At 58.3% G+C, this 20,606-nt stretch overlaps 2 protein-coding genes across 2 annotated transcripts; one reads left to right on the plus strand and one right to left on the minus strand.

Moving 5' to 3' along the window:
• Positions 1-323: 323 nt before the first annotated feature.
• On the minus strand, positions 324-7,180 carry NFKBIE (NFKB inhibitor epsilon). The gene is made up of 6 exons (XM_032647682.1): positions 6,567-7,180; positions 4,126-4,228; positions 3,208-3,430; positions 1,911-1,999; positions 1,577-1,816; positions 324-893 (listed from the first exon to the last, which is right to left on the minus strand). The coding sequence occupies exons 1-6, from the start codon at positions 6,941-6,943 to the stop codon at positions 828-830; spliced, it is 1,098 nt and encodes a 365-aa protein (XP_032503573.1). The 5' UTR covers positions 6,944-7,180; the 3' UTR covers positions 324-827.
• Positions 7,181-12,879: 5,699 nt separating this feature from the next.
• On the plus strand, positions 12,880-17,992 carry TMEM151B (transmembrane protein 151B). The gene is made up of 3 exons (XM_032649592.1): positions 12,880-13,005; positions 15,125-15,565; positions 16,796-17,992. The coding sequence occupies exons 1-3, from the start codon at positions 12,880-12,882 to the stop codon at positions 17,927-17,929; spliced, it is 1,701 nt and encodes a 566-aa protein (XP_032505483.1). The 3' UTR covers positions 17,930-17,992.
• Positions 17,993-20,606: the final 2,614 nt, after the last annotated feature.

The raw sequence follows: 20,606 nt of genomic DNA on the forward strand, positions 1-20,606 counted from the left end.
CACCCTCCGCAGGCTAGCCCTTCTCTCCAGGGTCCTCCAGGGCCGTGGTGAGGCCTCTCACTTGCATCTTCTCACTCCTCTTTCTCTTCCTCCATCCAACTGCATTTCCACAGAAAGGGCAAGGGTCTGTGCTGGACAGAGAGGCCTGAGGACCATTAGGCTCCCTACCCTCCCTACAAGGCCCTACCCTGCTCAAGTGACAATTTCCTTCTCTCTGCCTCCACCACAAGGTCACAGGGCAGGCCTGTCTCAAAATCCCCAATGCACACAAACAGGCACACGCACAGAACAACTCGGGGCGGGAGTGGGGCGGTGGGGGGTGTTTAAAAGTCTCTGCTGTTTTAGTGTCATGTTCTTGAAACTTCTCCATCCCCAAAGGCTCAGTTCAGGGCCTTCTGTGTGAAGTCTTTAAACAACAGTGTTTCAAAGTTCTCCTCAGCAGTGAGATGGAACCCTTTAGGGCCCTGCTCACTCACAGTTCAGTGTCTCTCCTCACTCAGGAGAGTCCATGTTGCCTATACCGGCTGGCAGCTTCAAGCTGACCCCACGTGGGTAGAGGCAAGAGCCCCGCCATCTTCAACAGAGGTAAACAGGCTTCGCCCAGGCTGCCTGGGGCTTTGGGGGTCCTTCCATCCACCTGGAAGCTCTTCCTTCCAGACTGGCTCTTATTTGTGGTCCCTCCTCTCAGCTCGGGACCGTACTGGCCCCAGGCTCTGGCCTCAGCAGTCCCCAGGGCACATGGCCTGGGCCCAGACTGTAGCAGCTGTGGCTCCAGCTTTCAGATGGGAAAAGGAGGAGTGTCCGGGGCTCTAGAGCCTGTCCCGGCTTCAGTCAGTACACAGCAGTGGCTTCCCGGAGATCTTCAGGTCATCAAAGGGCAAAAGGGCAAAGGGCTGAGGAAGAGGATGGAGAGAAGCAAGATCAGGGCCCGTGGACAAAGGCAGTGGTGGGGGAAGGGGGCTGGGAGACCTATTGGGCCCTTTCCTCCCCACCAAGTGTCGTTGAAGGACATCAGGGAACAAATCTTCCTACTAACCCCCAAAACAGTGGTCCCCCAGGGCTTCTAGGGCCTGTTTTTGTTTTGGGAGGAGGGTGTTGGGAAAGGGTACTCACAAAACATTTTGAATATTTTTTTACATCAAACATTTAAAAATGGGAAAGATTCTACAGAAAACCTAGGTTTCATCTCTCTTAAAAAATTCCAAGACCTGGGAATATTGGGCCCACCTTCCTCCTCTGCAAGTATCCGCTGAAGTTCAGTAGAGTGACCTTCAGACAAAAAGACTGTCTGGTCTCCCGCAGGCCCCATCACCTGGCTCTCTCACACCCAGCCTGCTTCTCTGATGCGCTTTAGCTGCACGGCTCCCGTAGGAGTCCAAGTTTGGGCCCCTGGTCCTGACCAATTAAGAACACAGACTGCGAGAGCGGCAGAGGCTTGCCCAAGGTCCCACAGCTGGTGAGCGGCAGAGCCGTGATTTACACCCTGGGCTCCTAACTCCTTGACCCTTTCAGCTATTACAGCGTCTGTCTCCATGAGGGAGGTCCTGGACAGCAGAGCTGAGTGTCCGCCTCTTACATCCTCAGCCAGGTCCTGGGGAGTTTCGTCCTCCACGTTTCTCAGCAGGGAGTCGGCACCTGCCTCGCACAGGGTGGATGAGATGCTTCTGAGGCCCCGGCCCGCGGCGAGGTGCAGGGGTGTGCACCCGTTGAGCATGCGGGCGTCCACCCGGGCCCCAGCCTGGAGAAGGAACTGCACCAGACCCCGCTCGTGGGTCTCCACGGCCAGATGCAGCGCTGTCTTCCCGCTCGTGCCCTCCTGGGGGGAAAGAAGGGTGTCAGCCAAGGCCCTCAAGAGAAAGCATCCCGGGCCTGGGCCCTGGGCTGGGCAGCACCTTGATTGGCTGCCTCACCTGTGCGTTGATGTCAGCTCCGTTCTGCAGCAGCAGTTCCATAAGTGGCCAGTTCCTCTGCAGAGTGGCGATGTGGAGACAGGCCAGACCTGGGATGGGGTGAGGGTGGGGGCTGCATCCACCAGCTAGCTCTCTCTCCCTTTCTTCAGGGGCCTCCCTTACCCCTCAGTCCCAAGGGACCCCCTGCCCACTCAGTGCCTCTGATCACAGGACTGTTAAAACACAAACCCAAAAACCCCCTCAAAAGTCTGGGGGGAAAGGAACTCAAAGTTTCCACCTTTTCAGTCATGTTATTGAAACTTTCACGCTTCAGGGGTCAGGTTGCTGAGTGACACCCCCACACACACACACACCGTCCCCCAACACACACACCCTCCTCCATGCACACACACACACTCCCCCAACACATATTCCCCTCCCCATACACACACACCCTCCCCCTTACACCCTCCCCCAACACACCCCCCTGTCCCCCCCACACCCCCATACACACACTTCCCTCCCCCATACACACACACACACACACATGCACACACACACACACTCACTCACTCACTCTTTCTAAAACTCTACCTGCCTTCAGGCCGCATCCAAAGTCACCTTCTTGAGAGCTCTCTGGATCCTCAGGCCCCCAGCCCCTCCCCAGGGGCCACCTCCTCCCATGAGCTCCCCTAGCCTTTTTGCTAGCTCCTTTCTGGCCTGGGCCCCTCTCTGCTTAGAGAACTAGATTCAAATTCACACCCCTCACCTCTTTCAAATCTCTGCTCAAATGTCCGGGCTCCACGAGGGTTTCCCTGACCACCCTGTTTAAAAATCACATCACCCCCCCGCCACTCCAGTCCCCTCACTCGGCTCTACTGTCTCCACAGCAGTGACTGCCCGTTAACCTCCTAGAGGACTCACGTCTTATGTTTATTGTTTGCCTCAGACATTCTCTGCTTTTCTCACAGATGCAAGCCTGGCTCCTACAATAGTGTCTGGCACATAGAAAGCCCTCAGTGCATTTTCGTTGAATAAATTAATGAGTTCATCTAATCTCTATTAAACTGAATACCTTGAGGGAAAAGTTTATCTCTCTGCTTAGCATACAGTAAGTTCTCAATAAATTCGAAATAGAACCCATTCATTCATTCATTCGTCCATTCATTCTTTCTTTAAGCAAAGGTATTCTGAGCACCTATGTGCTTAGAACTGGAGATGCTTCATCAGTGGACAAGCTGTGACCCTCCCTTCCCTAAGAGTGGGGTCCCTGTCTCCTGTCCCCTCCTCATCTCATGGGCCCTGAGGCTGCCCGCACCTTGCCAGTTTTGCAGCTGGAGGTCCAGGGAGTGAGGCGGTCCTCTGCCTAGCTCTGGCTGCCCTTCCAGCAGGCAGCGGGCACAGGCCAGGTGCTGGCGCCGGCAGGCCACATGCAGGGCCGTGTCACCGTGTCGGTCCTGTAGCACCCGGCTGGCCCCCTTCAGCACCAGGGCCCGAACTGCACCTGGCTGGTCCAGATGTACGGCCAGATGGAGTGCTGTCTGCAGGCACAGAGAGAGGGTCACGGGGCCACTGCAGCATGCTCCCACTTCCAGGAACATGCTAGTGTGGGCACAGAAATTGCTAGAGGCCAGCACCTTCTTTGAGGACTGCTTATAAAGGCTATGGTCCTGGTCTTCCTTCTGTTACCCCCCCACCAAGTTCTTGGGACCCCAATTCTGGAGGCAAGGTGAGGGGAGTGGCCCCCTGCTCTCCTTTTAGGTCGCCTAAGCCCCTGGAGAAAGGATGGAGTGGGGGGCAGGGTCTAGTATCTCACCTTCTGGGGAGACCTCTGTTACCTTAGGTAATGGGGAGAGGTTGGGGGGAGGAGACAGAGGCACCAGGCAGTCTCCACCTGGCAAACTCCTGCTTGAATGCTCTATGCAGAGTCACCTCTCGTATTAAGCCTTCCCTGGCTGCTTCCCACAGAACTTGGTTCCCACAGCAGCTGGCACGCATCTCCATCACAACTCTGTCACCATGCTGTGTAATTAGGTATTGACACGAGTCCCCTAGCCCAGGCTTGAGCACCTTGTGGGCAGAGGCTGTTTCTTACTCCTCTCTCCATCCTCAGCTTCTAGCCCAGTGTCTGGCATATGACTTCCTGCGAGAGCAGCCTAAGGACGCTGTGCTGCTGCTGGGGATGGCTGCTGGGACAGACATAGGTATCTGGGCTCAGCCCACTCTTTCCACCCACCTGGTAAAGGTTGTTCTGAATGTCCAGGACCTCCTGAGGCAGCAAAGCCAGGCAATAGAGCAGCACAGCCGGGGCCTCATGAATCACCGCCAGGTGGATCAGCCTGGGAGGAAGAGCCAAGGTTTGGGGTCAGGGCCCAGGCCACAGAGAGTGGGCTGGGGTCCTGGGGTTAGAAGGAACACATCAATGTCTAAGCTGCCACCCATACGGTAGGTGCAGGAAGTGAGAGTTTGGGCCAGGAAGTGAGGGTTGGTGCGGGAAGCCAGGATCCTGGGGGTGGGAGCTCCAAGTTCCCATCTCTGGCCTTCAGGAGGGCCTTGGCTGAGTGAGAGTGCGGGCAGGGTGCTGACGGGACAAGGTCCTTCCTGTCCAGCCTGCCCACACCCCGCTCCCCTCTGGCTCCAGGGCCCTGCCGGGCAGCTGCAGGCTCAAAGCCAAACTGAAAGCTGCTGGGGTGGTGCAGAGGGGGTTTCCAGGGCTGGGCTCCCCATCTCTGCCCGCCTCAGCGGGGAGGACAGAGAAGGCAGGGGTGGGATCACTCCCCTCCCCCCTCAGAAACACATTCCAAGAGACAGAAGCTCTTGGCAGAGGAGCAGGAAGCAGGGCAGAACCCTATCCTGCTGCCCTCCACGGGGCGGCCAGAGGGCCACTCTTCAGACGGCGGGGCGTGGGAGGGGCCTGACCTAGGGCCCCCGCTCCCGTGCGCGCCTCTGAGGGGAGGCCTGGCAGTGCAGAAAATGTGTGCTTGGTGGGGGATAAAGAGCCGTAACCTGGGGGGCGGGGGGTGGCTAGGAGGGGAAGTTCCAGCCTTGGGGTTTCCCCACATCAGGTGGGGAAAATGAAAGCCGGAGCTGGAGGGTCTAGGCCAGGGACAGCTGCCTCGGGGCACTCGACAGGCGGGTAGCTCAGCTGAAAGGCCCGTCTGGGCTGGGGAGGGGGCTGCTCAGGCGGGAGGGGCGCTGGCTCTGGTGGCAGGCGAGGCCCAGGAGAGAGTGACGGAGGGAGGGAGGGAGGAGAGGGAGGAACCGCGATGGAAATCCCCTCGGCCAGGGCCTGCTCTCTGGTCACATTCCTGCAGCCACCTCCCTCTCTCCCTCAGTCTCCCCTCCTCCCACTTCCTCTTCCTATTTCCATATGTCCCACAGCCCAGACACCTCTGGAGGGAAGAAGGTGCCCCCTCCTCTCAGGGAACCCCCAGGGGAGTCTTGACACCTCTCCCCCCAACCCCCCTTGGGTCTAGACACCACATCTGTCTCTACTAGAGATGGTCAAGGCAGGGGCTGGGAGGTTAACAAAGGAGGGCGGGCTCAGAAGCCGCCACTCCCTGGGTCAAAGGTCAGCCATAGGTATTCTGCACGGAGCTCGCACAATCTTGGTTGTGGGCCTGAGGGCTGGTGATCTGGACACAGAGTACAAAAAGGCCTAGGGTCACCCACTGGGTCAAGAGACTATCTTTCTCAAAGGCCACCCAGGACGCTTGCATCTCCAAAAAAGCAGGTCAAGACAGATATCTCCTGCCTCCTCAGCCCCGTTCATTCCAGCATCCCAGATCTGGGACCCCAGCCCCCCTCCACTCTTGTTTCTCACCCCCCCAAATCCCAGCCACCCCCCTCCTGTCGGTGTTTTCTTCTTCCCGAGGGGCAAATCCTCAACTGGCCAGTCCCTGCCACATAACTGTCTCTTACTTCAACTGCCCCGCAGCCCAGTCTCCACCAAGCTCCACCTGGGCCTGGGGAGGAAGGATGAAGTAAAGGGGTCACACAGGACAGTGAGGGGGACTTGTGGGGCTCAGGAGGTGGAGAGTGTCGGTAAGGCTGACTCTAGCCCTCACTTCCCCTTTCTCAGCAGAGGAGGAAGTTAGCTGGGGCAGCCAGCCGCCTGTCTCTCTGCTGGGGCAAGAGTGCCCCAGCCTGGCTCACCTCCTCCTCCTTAGGGCCAGCCTCAGCAATGCACCCTGGCAGCACCCCCAACCCCAGCTTCCTGGACCCACTGGCAGCCTGTAACTGGCCCCTCTTGTTCCTTGAGACAGGGCATTCTGAGGTCAGAGGCCGGGAATCCCAGATATTGAGCAAACAAGGACGCCCTGTCCCCCAGTAAGGAAAAAACAAAACAAAACAAAACTGGGCTGGTCAGGGGAATTTTCTCTTCCTAGGGATGGGTTACTGATAGATTTCCAAGATGCTAGCTGTGTTTCCAGGTGCCTGGTAAGGGCCCTGCCAAAAGGTGGGGCATGCAGACGATGCCAGGTCCTCCGGACTGGTCCTGGATACAGCTCAAAAGTGGGTTGAGAGTTAAGTTTGAAAGAGAGAGTGGGGACGGCCCCTTCCAGAGCTGGTGCCTTGAGGGATTCTCACATAGGGGGTGGCGGCTCCTGGGGGCGACCCCGAGTTAGCATTGGGAGGGAGGAAGGGATCCTGTCTTAGCCTAGCCCCCATACTCACGTGTCTCCGTCCTCAGAGATGTGAGTGAGTGCTTCCAGCTGCTGAGGGCTCAGCGCCCCCGCGGCGGGAAGCCGCGAGTCTGGGGCTGGGTCCTCGGTCTTGGGGTCCCCCAACAAGGACAGGGGCTCAGTGAGCGATGAGGAGCCATAGGTAGAGTCAGCCCGCTCCCCGTCTGTATCTTCCTTCTCCTCTGGCTCCTTGGCGGTTCCCGGAGGATGAGTCCAGGGCTGGGGGCCCCCTCCGTCTGAGGGCCCAGAGGCTGGGGCCGGGGTGGGCTCGGGCAGAGAGCGCAGAGAGCGCAGAGAGCGCAGAGACTCGATGCCCGAGTCATACTGGCTCTCATCAGTCTCGTCCGGCCCCTTCCGCGCCTCAGACATCCCCGCGGCGCCGGCCCGCCGGGGCCCGGTCCGAGCAGAATCCGACTCCGCGCCGCCTTTCCGGGTTGCAGGTCCGCCTTGCAGAGTGGGTGCTGGGCCCGGAGTGGCCTTCTTCCCGGGCTGCGGGGGCCCGAGTGATCGGCGAGAAGCGTGGAGAGGCTCGGAACGCTGGCGGGATCCTAGGCATCCGCTACTCCGGGCAGCTGGGTAGCCCAGTCTGAGGCGCTCGCTCGCCCCGCCCTCAGGCCCCGCCCCCGGCAGGCGCCGCGCTTCCGGACCGAGGCCCCGCCCTTCGGAATCCCCCTTACCCCGCCCTCTGCGTTGGCTCCGAGTCAGGGGTTCCCCGGTCCTGACTCACTCGTGCGTTAATTCACCCATTCGTTCATTCATTCATTTATCCAACCATCCATTCATTCTTTTCCCCTTCCTTCTTCATTCCATTTGTTAATTCCATGCATTCTTTCTTTCCTTCACTTCCCGTTTCTTCATTCATTTTTCCCATTCATTCATTTTTTTTTTTTTTTAATGCTTCCTAGGATCTTTTTAAAATTTAATTATTTATTTATTTAGGCTGCACCGCGTCTTAGTGGCGGCGCGCGGGATCTTCGTTGTGGCACTCGGTGTCTTTAGTTGAAGCATGCGGACTCTTAGTTGGGGCATGCCGACTCATTGCGGGCTTCTTAGTTGAGGCATGCATGCGGTATCTAGTTCCCCGACCAGGGATCGAACTGGGCCCCCTGCATTAGGAGCACATAGTCTTACCCATTGGACCACCAGGTAAGACCCCATTAGTTTGTTTTTAAAGGAATATTTATTAATCATCTGCACAAGCTGGGCATCCTCTGGGGAGGGCACGTGGGAGGTAGGACGGGGAAGCGTTGCTACCTGTCTCCTGACCATTGCTCTCAATTTCTCTTGCTTTTCCAGGAGACAAAGGGGACACCCATGTCTTTAAAGGAGAACTTCTCCCTTTGGGTCCTGGATAGAGAGTCACCTGTGTCAACTTCCCAGATCACATAGAATTGGACATGAGGATGTGCTTTTTTAAAAAAAATATTTATTTATTTTTGGCTGCGTTGTGTCTTGGTTGCTGCACGCAGGCTTTTTAGTTGCGGCAAGCAGGGGTTACTCTTCGTTGCGGTGCGGAGCGCAGGCCTCTCATTGCGGTGGCTTCTCTTGTGGAGCACTGGGCTCTAGGTGAGCGGGCTCAGTAGCTGTGGCCCACGGGCTTAGTTGCGCCGGGGCATGTGGGATCTTCCCCGACCAGGGCTCAAACCCGTGTCCCCTGCATTGGCAGGCGGATTCTTAACCACTGTACCGCCAGGAAAGCCCAGGATGTGCTTTTTGAAAGTGTTTTTTTTTTTTTTTTTTGCAGTATGCGGGCCTCTCACTGTTGTGGCCTCTCCCGTTGCGGAGCACAGGCTCCGGACGCGCAGGCTCAGTGGCCATGGCTCACGGGCCCAGCCGCTCCGCGGCATGTGGGATCTTCCCGGACCAGGGCACGAACCCGTGTCCCCTGCATTGGCAGGCGGACTCTCAACCACTGCGCCACCAGGGAAGCCCTGAAAGTGTTTTTTTTTCAGGAAAACTGTTGTCTAAAAAAGCAGAGGGGTCATTCCTCACAGGGATGAAACAGTGGCCTCCGGTGGTGACATCAGGTTAGGGAAGTTTAGTTCCTTATGGTGGGACCAGGATGGGGAGGCCCGAGATATGCTGAGCAGCACTCAGCTGAGGTTCCCTCGGCAGCCCCAGCCCCAGCACATCTTTCCTCCTTCCCCATCCCTACTTTCCCTGGGGCTAAGGAGGCTGTAGGCAAACCCCACTCACGTGGTGATCACTGCCCCATGATTTATCCCCTACCCCAAGTTCCAGCAATGCACTGATAAGGTCATCCCCAAGAAAACATCTCCCTTTTCCATCTCTGGCATTGGGGGAAGAAAGCTGGGGTGTGTACGGGCAGCTACTAAGCAGCTTCCCTACCACCATCCCCATGAAACCTCATTTTATTCATTCATTTGAAAAACATGTATGGAGATTCTCCTAAATGCCTGACATCGTTCTCTCTGCTGGAAGCAAAACCGAGTATCACAGTAACAGTAAAAACCAACAACCCCCCTCCCCCACAAAAAAATTTTCCCATGGTTCCAGCCTTCAAAAAGCCCCCTCAGGGCTTCCCTGGTGGCGCAGGGGTTGAGAGTCCGCCTGCCGATGCAGGGGACATGGGTTCGTGCCCCGGTCCGGGAAGATCCCACATGCCGCGGAGTGGCTGGGCCTGTGAGCCATGGCCGCTGAGCCTGCGTGTCCGGAGCCTGTGCTCCCCAACGGGAGAGGCCACAACAGTGAGAGGCCCGCATAACCCCAAAAAAAAAAAAAAAAAAAAGCCCCCTCAAAGTTACAACACAGTGATTGGGCTAAGATAGGAGTGAAAACAGGGTGCTAGAGAGGCACAGCATGGGGCCAACTACCCAGTGGGGTGAGAGGAAGGGGGTTCTGTTTGAACTGGAGATGGGAAGGGAAGAGGGCTGGGAGAAGTACCTAGTCTCTGTTTGGGGAGGGCGTGAGTGGATGGAGAAGAGAGGGGGAAGGGCAGAAGGGAGGAGATGACCCACTGCTCTCCATCCCCACCGACGACCAGAGTGGGGAGGATGTGTTGAGCATGAAGCAGTGAGGAGCCGTGAGGGGAAAGCCCAAGGAAATTGAGGCATCTCCTTCCCTTGGAGTCAGCGTGACTTCAGATGTTCTCAACTTCCTCCCCTGACCTGTTCCTCTCCCAACCTCAAAGGCTGGAGCAAAAAGTACAACCCTAACCACTTGGGTTCAAAATCACCTCCATTTTAAAGTTGCAAGCCGAGTCCCAGAGAGGTGAGTTGGCTTGCCCAAGGTCAAACAATCTGAAAGTGTAGAGCTGCGTTTTCCTGTTCCTAATCCAAAACTTTAAAAATGTTTTCAGTGAAACTTCCTTTCCTTTTTGAAGGTCTAAGGGGTTGGGGACATCTGAGCTCTCCGCAAGGACACAGGAACTCAGGAGCGTGCAGGGACCGCCTCTCTCATACGTACAGAGGCTGATTTTAAGGAAAAACATACCCCAATCCAGTCCAGTGTCTGGCTCTAAACCATAACAGGTGTTTGGCAGCCCCTTTTCTGGCCACATGAGGTCAGCATTGAGTCACTGACTACTTCCAGAATGTAGCCTGTACTAGGACAGGAAGCCCTTCTGGGGAAAATTTAGGAATGGGAACAGGGACCATGGCAGTGCCATCTGGAAAGATGACCTGGGGACTTTGACTCAGGTCACAGCATGGTCAGGGTCCTGACTTCACTCCCTCAGCTCCAATCTTCAAGGCTGGGCCCCTCCAGTCCTCTTCTCTGTTTTCTGGTTCCCTCTGTGGTGCTCTCACTTCCCATCTATGCCCACTCCAGCCAGGCTCATCTTCAGGAAACAGGCCCAGTTGCCAAGGTGACCAGCCGGTTAGCTGGCTCCTTCCACAGCCCCCTCCTTTCACCCCTCTTTTCTCGGGGCTTCCAAGGAGGGGGCATGTGTGTGTATGGAGAAAGGGGAGGTGGTCTTTTATCTCTTGGGAGCTCTGGGGTTGGCCAAAAGAAGTTGGGCTACCTCTCTTCCAAAGCCCCCTGAAATGGAGTCAGGAAGGCAGTGGGGCTGGGGGACAGGAGGAAGATTAGAACAACTAAATGGTGAATGTGAAGATCCCATCTGGGTTAGGAAACGCCAGGGTTAGGACCTCTGCTCTCCATCTGCAGTAAGCACTGAACTAGGTGGAGTGAACTGACACCAGAAGAAGGGTTGGAGTTAGCTGTAGGCAGGACTTCCCAAAAATCATGGGTAGGAGAGAGACACTGGAATGAGCCATCAAGTGAGATTCTTCCTCTGCCATGGGGATGAAGGAGAACCATGCCTTTTGGGACCACACCCTTCCTCTGTTTTGGCAGGGAGGATGGACTCACTGACCTGGGGAGGATCATGTAGGCTGGATAGTTCTGAAGTGACAGTCAGGCTGAGCCCCCTTCACCTTCCCTGGAAAGGGAAGAGTAGGAAAATGGAGGCAGGACCAGGAGTGGGAGGTGGGTATGTGGGTGGAGACAGAGGCTGTTCTGTCCCAGAGGAGAGGCAGGACCATCAGTGGCCTTTTCCTCTATTCCCAAAGATCAGATATCCAGGCTTTGCCTCAAGCTGACTTCTGACCCCCAAAGACCCCTATGGAAAGGTCTGGATTCTAGGACCACTCTTTGAGTACTAGCAAGTGACCTTGAATAAGTCACTAACCCTCCCTCTGCCTTGGTTTCTTGTGGGTAAATGGGGAAAGTCACTATATGTCAAAGACTTTAATGTAACACATGACACACAACAGGATTCTGCAGTGACTGTGCACACATAGATTGATCAAGTGTAGCCTTTATCCTATTCTATCATAATGATTGGTTTCCATGTCCTCCTTCCCCATTAGACTTCGTGCTCCTTGAGGACAGGAAATTGTATGTTTGCATTTCTGTACAGGGCACACAGTAGGTATTTAATACCTTTTTTTTAAAAGTTAAATGTGATTCTTTAAAAAATATATTTATCTTATTTATTAATTGAGGCTGTGCCGGGTCTTCATCAGGACATACGGGATCTTTAGTTGAGGCATGTGGATTCTTAGTTGTGGCATGCATGTGGGATCTAGTTCCCAGACTAGGGATCAAACCCAGACCCCCTGCATTGGGAGCATGGAGTCTTACCCACTGGACCACTGGGGAAGTCCCTTAATACCTGTTTATTGAATGGATGCATTCAGGAATGAATGAATGGCAGTTTCCTTTCTGCCATTAAGCGGGACAGGGAAAAGCACTGTGGGTGGATGGCATGAAGGGACAGGCGACCTGCAGTCACTCAGCCTGGCCTGTGGCCTGTGACTTTGTCTCCTACACCCACAGAAGAAAGTCAGAGCCTTAGAGATTGTCCAGTCAACTTTCTCACTGCCCAGATGAGGAAACTAAGGCTCAGAGAGGGGAAGGCACTTGCCCAAGGTCACACAGCTAATGAGAGAGCCAGGATTAAGAATCTGTACTCAGGTTTCCTGATCTCCAGCCTAGGGCTATGTACACACTTCACTGCTTCTCTGGGGCTGTTTTCCTAGGGTAGGAAGATGATTCAGTGAAGGCTGGTTTCAGTGTCCCCTCTTCTGCCTTCTGTTAGTCCTTTCTCACATCTAGCTCTAATCCTTTCCTTTTCACCCTATCCCATCCTTGTTCAGATGGGTCTGGCCTCTGAAGTCTGGCTCCTGCCTTAACCCTTTACCATCCAACTGGGAATAAAGCTGTTCCCTAGGGTTCCAAGACTCAATTTCCTTTCCCCACTCTCAGCCCCGGGAACTTGCGGGAACCAAAGATGGGGAGGGATGTTGGTTGAACCGCTGGCGCCCCCTCCACAAACAGACCGAGAGGAGTTTCGGCTTAGATCTTCCTGGGATGGTGCGTGTGGTGAGCAGGGCTGGGAGTGGGGAAGGGGTGCGGGGAGCCCCTGTTGCTTTTCCCCTTTGGGGTGGCCATTAGGTAGGCTTGGGGAAGGCGGAGTTTGGGGGGCCGGGGGCGGGGCTCTTGCGCTGGGAGGAAGAGGGGGGGCGCGCTGGCTCCAGCTCGGCTCAGACAAAAGGCGGCGGCGGGAGCGGGCGGGAGGCGGAGCGGCGCCGCGAGGGCCTCAAGGTGACACCCACCCCCGGCGCCGGCCCCCCCCGGCCCGGCCCCCCAGCCCGCCTCCCCATCCCCATCCCCGAGCCCCTTACCCGTGGTGCCCTTTCCCGGCCCCCTCCCCCCGGCGGGGGGTGGGGAGCAGCGAGGGCCCCGCCCCCTCCCGCCCCTTCCCCAGAGCCGGCGCAGGATGCCCCCGGCCCCCGGCAGCCCCCCGGGAGGCCCTGAGCTCGACGCGCCCCCTCTACGCCATGTCCCCCCCTGGCTCGGCCGCGGGCGAGAGCGGCGGCGGCGGCGGCGGCGGTGGTGGCGGCTCCGGGGTCCCGGAGGAGCCCACGGCGGCGGCGGCGGCGGACGAGGGCCCCGCCCGAGAGGAGGTGAGAGCCGGCGGCATCCCTTCCCCCGGCGCGGCCGCAGCCTGGCCCCCATCCCCCGCCGCGCGCGGCCCCCGCCGGTTCCGCCGCAGCGCGGCCGGCGCCCCGCACCCCGAGCCGGCCGCCGCAGCCGCAGTCCCGCCTCGCTGCCCCCACCCGGCGGCCGGAGCTGTCCGCGGTGGCAGGGAAGGGGCCGCGCCGGGGGCGGGGCTCGGGGGGTCCCGGGCAGGGGGAGGGGCCTAGGGGCGGAGCCTCGCGGATCCCGGGCTGGTGGGGATGGGGATGGTGTCCGGGATCCCATCTCACGGAGGGGATGCTATCTTGAAGGCCAGGCAGGGTGACGTGTAGGGGCTGCGGAGGCAGGAGAGTACCTGCCAGTTCCACGGGGGAAATGGTAGTGTTAACGTGAGTTGGGGCCCTAAAAAGGTCGAATGTGTGCAGAGGCGATCTCTCCCCTGGAGTCACTGGGAGTGTGTGCGTGGGGGATGTGCGCCTCTCTCTCCCCATATCCATGCAGGCCCCCCTCCAGGGAGTCCTGAGCCCAGGAATCCTTCCCAGTTTTGGTAACCAGCACATCCCTTGTTGGGGGTCCTACTCTTCAGTCCTCTGAATCTGGAGACAAAAGGAATGGAAGAGAGTACCAGGGGCTCCTCCATCTCCCATGCACACTCGTGCACACATTGCACACGGCACTGGGGCAGAAGCACACAGGCAGGACCCGCAGGCAGAGCCCCTTCCACACGCCCTCTCACTGGGACAAGTGCACACTCAGGCACACCAAGAGGCACATATGCCCCCCTTGCAGGACAAGGCTCTCTGAAAGGCACACATCCCCCAATCTTGTTTGCATATGCTAGTACTGTTTCCCAGCCCACCTACCTATCTGTACTTCCAGATCTTTCCTCGGATTTCACACCGGGTCCGGGGCCTGCTGTCTGTTACTGTGCCCTTCCTCTCCACCTTTCTCTCCCTTCCCTTGGCTAGCCTCCAGGTTCAGCCTGGGGAATTGAAAGAAAAAGTCAGGATCTCAGCAGGAGGGTGTGTGGAGGGTTCCTAAAGCTAGACAGTGGGGGGAGGAGAGGGAAAGCCCAGGCTGCCACCAGAAATACGACTCAGTACTCATCATTGAGCGGCTGTGGGTGCCAGCACCCAGGATGCAAAGGGAATGAGGCCCTGCCCTCAGGGGCACCCAGTCTAGTGGAGGAGCCACACACGTAAACAACTCACCGGGACAACTGTGGGCCAGAATATGATAAGTGCTTTAATAGACCCCCGTACCAAAAATCGTTTTCTCTTGACAAATGGCTGGGCTGCGAACATCTCCCTCCCTGCCCCCCCGCCCCTGTCCCACATCCCCTCTCCCCAGCCACACGCCTCTGCCCTCTGGATATATCCTCCTGGACCACTTGCTGCTCGGGGACACAAACCCCCCTGCCTTTTATCTTAGAACAGGGGTAGATGTTAGGGAGACTCACAGGGGACCTGGGGTCCAGAGTATGGGGAAGGAGACAGGGCTTGGGGTTTCCTGGGAGGTATGAGGCTAATTGTCTGTGAGGGACAGGGAGGTGGATGGGTCAGAGGAAGTGGCTCCTCCTAGGTTCTGGAAGAAGGGAGGGCCCCACCTGTGAAGTGGGAAGGTGATGTCAGTGGGCCCCTCTCCCCTTTCCTGGAATACCTGGAAGGGGTCCAGGCTGGGGACCTGCCTTCTCTGATGCCTATCTGTACTCCCTGTCTTCCCTATGCACACCTTCTCCTGTTTCATTGCCATCTCTGTGTCTGTCTTTGGACTCTGTTTCTCTGGGTGCCATCCTATCCATCTGTGTCTTCTCTGCCACCTGGGCCTTCTCCCTCCATCTCTGGCTCTGATCCCTCTGCCTCTGCACTTCTCTATACTGGTATTCCGTCCCTCTTTCCTGTCCTCATGGCTCACTCTGGGTTACTTCTGTGTTAATCTCTGGTCCTGGCCTCCCATCTTGGTCTGACTCTCTCTGCACATTCCTGTCTGTCTCTGCCTGTCATCGCCGGTGTCGGCCTCTGGCCCGCCATCCATCTCTGTGCTGGAACTTGCCACTCCGTCTCACTCCGCACTCATCTTGGCCCCTTTGCCTGCCCTTCTGAGCAGCAGCGTCCCATCCAGCCCTCTTTCACCAAGTCCCTCTGCCGTGAGTCCCACTGGAAGTGCCTGCTCCTCTCGCTGCTCATGTACGGCTGCCTGGGGGCCGTGGCCTGGTGCCACGTCACCACGGTGACCCGCCTCACCTTCAGCAGCGCCTACCAGGGCAACAGCCTCATGTACCACGACAGCCCCTGCTCCAACGGCTATGTGTACATCCCCCTGGCTTTCCTGCTCATGCTGTACGCTGTCTACCTGGTGGAGTGCTGGCATTGCCAAGCCCGCCACGAGCTGCAGCACCGCGTGGATGTGAGCAGCGTGCGGGAGCGCGTGGGCCGCATGCAGCAGGCCACGCCATGTATCTGGTGGAAGGCCATCAGCTACCACTATGTCCGCCGCACCCGCCAGGTCACCCGATACCGCAATGGAGACGCCTACACCACCACGCAGGTGAGGAGCTGGAGGGGAGCAGAGGCCAGTCCAGATGGGAGGGGGTGCTGGGACCCTGCTCGACTGTCCTTAGGGGGAGGAGCACAGGCAGCAGTGAGCTCTTGTGGGCACTGCAACAGGAGGACAAGAACACCCACCAAAATTATAACAGCAAACACTTACTAGCAGCCAGGGTCTGTTCTAACTACTTTACAGATGTCAAATCATTTATTTAACCCTCATGATAACCCTATGAGGTAGGTAACTATTACTCCCATTTTACAGATGAGGAAACTGAGGCTTGGAGAGGTTCAGTAACTTACCTAAGGTCAAACAGCTAGTGTGTGGTGGAGCTGGGATTTGAACCCCGGCAGTCTGGCTCCAGGGTCGGTGTGGTTTAGTGCTTAATGGTTGGAGGTGTTTCACAGGCACAGCCTCACAGGCTGATTAGTGAGGTGCCTGCTACCGAGTCCTCTTTCACAGTTAAAGAGACCTGAGCTCAGTGGCTTGCCCAAGTTCTGCAGCTTCTAAGTGGTAGTGCTAGACTCAAACTCAGGGCTGTGGATCCCAAGTGTGAGGCTCCCAGAGGTGGGGGTCAGCTGGCAAAAAGGTGGAGGTGGGCCTGGGAGGCATGGAGGGTGTCAAGCAGCACTCCGTATACCTGCTGGGGTTAGGCATATTAGAGCCCTGGTGGAAGAGGAGATTTTCCCAGATAAGGGGGACCTCTCCACTGTCTCAGTATTGGGCTGGGTAAACAAAGCTTGGGCCCTGTGAGGATCAGGAGGGAGGCCGGGTACTAGCTAAAGGTGGCAGCAGGGAGACCAGAGACAAAGGGGGTCCACAGGGACCTCCTCTGGGGGGCCCATTTGGAAACACACTTGTAAAAGGGAAGACGGGTAGGCTGTTCGGGGTGATGAGGGGGCAGCGTGGGACAAAAGATGCAGTGGCAAAAGGATCAGGCAAGCCGGAGGGACAATTCAGGGCCTGGGACTGACCCCTAGACAGAGCAGGGCTTAGTTAAAGTGAGAAGGCACATAAGTAGGGATGAGTTCCTAGCCCCGCCCTCATCTCTAACTCACTGATGAAGCTGAGGGCCTCAATGTCTCTGTAAACCCGATAAGTTCTTACCTGGCCCCAACCGGGAGCTAAACCAGGACAGGCTGAGGGTTTGATCCGGCGCCAAGGGCAGTGATGGGGCGGAGGAGGGTAAGCAGAGAGAAGCGACTCCTGCCGCCTTCCCCGGCGCCACAGGTCTACCATGAGCGCGTCAACACGCACGTGGCCGAGGCCGAGTTCGACTACGAGCGCTGTGGCGTCCGCGACGTGTCCAAGGCGCTGGTGGGGCTGGAGGGCGCGCCTGCCACGCGCCTGCGCTTCACCAAGTGCTTCAGTTTCGCCAGCGTGGAGGCCGAGAACGCGTACCTGTGCCAGCGCGCGCGCTTCTTCGCCGAGAACGAGGGCCTGGACGACTACATGGAGGCGCGCGAAGGCATGCACCTCAAGAACGTGGACTTCCGCGAATTCATGGTGGCCTTCCCCGACCCAGCCAGGCCACCCTGGTACGCCTGCTCGTCGGCCTTCTGGGCTGCAGCGCTGCTCACGCTGTCGTGGCCGCTGCGCGTGCTGGCCGAGTACCGCACGGCCTACGCGCACTACCACGTGGAGAAGCTTTTCGGCCTGGAGGGCCCGAGCTCGGCCAGTGGCAGCGCGGGCGGCGGCCTCAGCCCCAGCGACGAGCTGTTGCCCCCTCTCACGCACCGACTGCCGCGGGTCAACACGGTGGACAGCACGGAGCTCGAGTGGCACATCCGCTCCAACCAGCAGCTGGTGCCCAGCTACTCGGAGGCGGTGCTCATGGACCTGGCGGGGCTGGGCGCGCACTGTGCTGGGGGCGCGGCGGGCGGCTACGCGCCCACGTGCCGCTACGGTGGGGTGGGTGGCCCAGGTGCAGCGGGCCTGGCCCCGTACAGGCGCAGCTGCGAGCACTGCCAGCGCGCCGTCAGCAGCTCGTCCATCTTCTCGCGCAGCGCTCTTAGCATCTGCGCCAGTCCTCGGGCCGGACCGGGGCCCGGCGGCGGGGCGGGCTGCGGGGGCAGCCGCTTCTCCCTAGGCCGCCTCTACGGCTCCCGGCGCAGCTGCCTGTGGCGTAGCCGGAGCGGGAGCGTCAACGAGGCGAGCTGCCCCACCGAGCAGACGCGGCTGTCCAGCCAGGCCAGCATGGGGGACGACGAGGACGACGAAGACGAGGAGGAGGGCGGGCCGCCGCCGCCCTACCACGACGCCCTTTACTTCCCCGTGCTCATCGTGCACCGGCAGGAGGGATGTCTGGGCCATGGCCACCGGCCGTTGCACCGCCACGGCTCCTGCGTAGAGACCTCACTGTGACCCCGGGGCCCTGGACCGGCCCGCCGGCCTCCTCACTGCCCCTCGCCGTTGGTACTCCCTGCGTGTAGCAGGGGGAGTCAAGAATGTGGCCGAGGCTGTGCTGGGCACGGTGCGGGTGGGGTGGGGGGAGGCGAGGGGGCAAGGGACAGACCCCGAAGGGGCCGATTCGAGCACCTCCCCACACCCGCCTTTCCTGAACATAGACAGCTGTGGGGAGGGGAGGGAATCCCGCCCCGGCAGAGTTGTCTCTTCCAGCCCCGCCCCTGAGTTCCTAGGGGGACACCTCCACTTCCCACACTCATACTCACACACTCGGAATTTCCAGTCCCGCCTTTCAACGGATCTAATGACTGTTACGTGGAGACTGCCGTGGGACCCGCGTTGGGCCTCGCCTCAAGGGAGAGGCCCTCGCTTTGCAGCTGGGGAGGTTTACAGGCCAGGGGAAGGGCAATTGGGGCTTTCCTTCCTCCGCAGCCTGGCCTCGCTGGGGCCTCTCTCTACCGAGGGGGCAGTGGTTTGGAGAAGAGCAGGGCTGGCTTCCATCCAAGCTAACGAATTCAGTGGGTCTGAGGCCTGGGCAGGTGTCAGCCGCGATACTCCATCTCAAAGCCTCAAAGCCATGGAATTGTTGATCTCTTCTTGGCGCTGGCCCGGGGTTTCCTCTCTGCCACTCCCTCTGCTGTTGTTTATCTCACTGGGCCCTGGCAGGCTGGGTCCTGGGGGGGACTGTACTCACCACGCAGATTTCACACTTCTCCCTCCCTTCCTGCTCCCTGGCTTTGAAGAGCTGTTGCCAGGGGTGAGGGGCAAGGCAAACTGTGGAGGGCAGTGCACCTCAGTCCTTTAAACTGTAGCCTCATCACCTGGGTTCTGGGAGGGCACTCCCTTCAGAGAGGGTGGGAGACCACCCAGGCAGCATTCCTTCAAGCTGACCAAGGTGAATGAATGACTAAGTGGGGAGAGCAGGAGATAGGCCTGGGTGACAAGGGGGACCTCAGGAAGCTAGTGGGAGTCAAAGAGGAGAGGGTCGTGAAAAGACCCCCCAAAGGTCAGAGTGTCTGTGGGGGACGGCCCTTGCCTCCCCCGAACTTGTGGGGAAGAGTGGAGAGTGGTCGTGTGCAAGCAGAGCCTCTGCAGGGCTGAGGACCTTGTCACGAACCCCAGCTGGAGAAAGACTCATTTCCAGTGGCAGGGTCAGAGGCAGGAATTCTCTAAATCTTGCCCGACCCCTCTGTCCTCCCCTAGCCCATGAGCTGAAGCCCTGCTGTGTGTCCCAGGGTCTTCAAAGGGGCAAACTGCCTCCGCCGCAGGGCGCTGGCCCTGTGTGCTGCTCCCCCACTACTCCTACCCTGATGTGCTTCCGTGTGCATGTCTGTGTACAAACCCCCTGCCTTCCCAAATCCCCTGGCTAATGTTTTCCCAGCTGACAGTGCCCAGGGATTGAGCTCACATTTCCAGCTGGAGAGGAAAACCCTCAGGCCTCCAACACTGGCTCACCCCTGATGCTTCTCATGTCACCTGAGCCATCAGAGCTGCCCCTTTCCCTCCTCCAGCCTCTCCCCTCTTCCTCCAGCCTAGCCAGGCCTGTACCCGCCAAGGGTATGGCCTCCACCTATGCAACATCTCTTCTGGCTCCCCTAACCTTTCCTGGGAGACTGGGGGCCACAGATTGTGGGGACACCACGGCCTGTGGCCCATCAGGGTTGAGCCTAACTTTCAGGTGGAGATGGCTGAGTGGGAAGAGAGAGGAGGCCGGAGAAGAGGCGGCTTGGGGAGGAGGGGAACAGCTGCCCTCTAGGTTTCCCCGGGCAGCAGTGCCACCTACCCGCCAGCACTGTGCTCTCCAGGGGCCTGGGGGTTGGAGCACCCGTTTCCTCTGAACGGACATCTTCAAGGTACAGGTGGTGAGCTGTGGCCTCAGGACCCAGTTCTCGGCCAGCTGGCACCCGGATGTCACGCCCTTGTGTGGGGCATCCTGGCCACCTCATGGCTCCAAGGAGGGGGGAACTCAGCTCCTCCTGCCTCAGGGCCATTCCTCAGACAGAACCTGAGCTGGGAGGAGGGGGAAAGGGGAGGGGCTGTTATTATTTTTGCCTGTATTGACCATTTCTGCCTAGGTCTTCTCACACAGACAGCCTCACACCTCCCACATATGCACAGACTTAGAGAGAAACCAGTTCTTTGGTCTGTTTTCTTGGTAGCTTTATTGATTGCCAGGGAAAACAAAACCAGAAAATTAACTAATCTCTAAAATTAAACTTTACACTGAATGTTCTTGTTTCTCTAATTAGACCCTCTGCTAGCAGCTGTGGCTATGTACACACACACTCACACACCCTCACACCTACACGTTTGCACTCGGAACTGTCAGAGGATGTCAGGCACAGACAGACTCAAGGTTGCCCAGACAGGCACACACGTGCGGTCACTGCCAAGCCCCCTTTGGTGCTCTGCGTGTTGGAAGGAGTCCCTGGAAAGCGCCCCAAGGCTGTGGGTGCAGCCCATGACACACCCTCTGGGAACACAGGGCTGGAGGTTCAGCCCGAGGAGGATGGGAGATGGGGCTCTACCTGAATCCATCATCAGGCCCTCTTGTGGCCCCGTGGGCAGACGTGATTCCCGTGGGTGTGGCCCCAAGGCGGGCGGCCACAGAGCGACGGGGACTCGTGGAGGATGC

Source organism: Phocoena sinus, chromosome 11 (genome assembly GCF_008692025.1).
Source record: "Phocoena sinus isolate mPhoSin1 chromosome 11, mPhoSin1.pri, whole genome shotgun sequence".
In the NCBI taxonomy this organism is placed as follows: Eukaryota; Metazoa; Chordata; class Mammalia; order Artiodactyla; family Phocoenidae; genus Phocoena; species Phocoena sinus.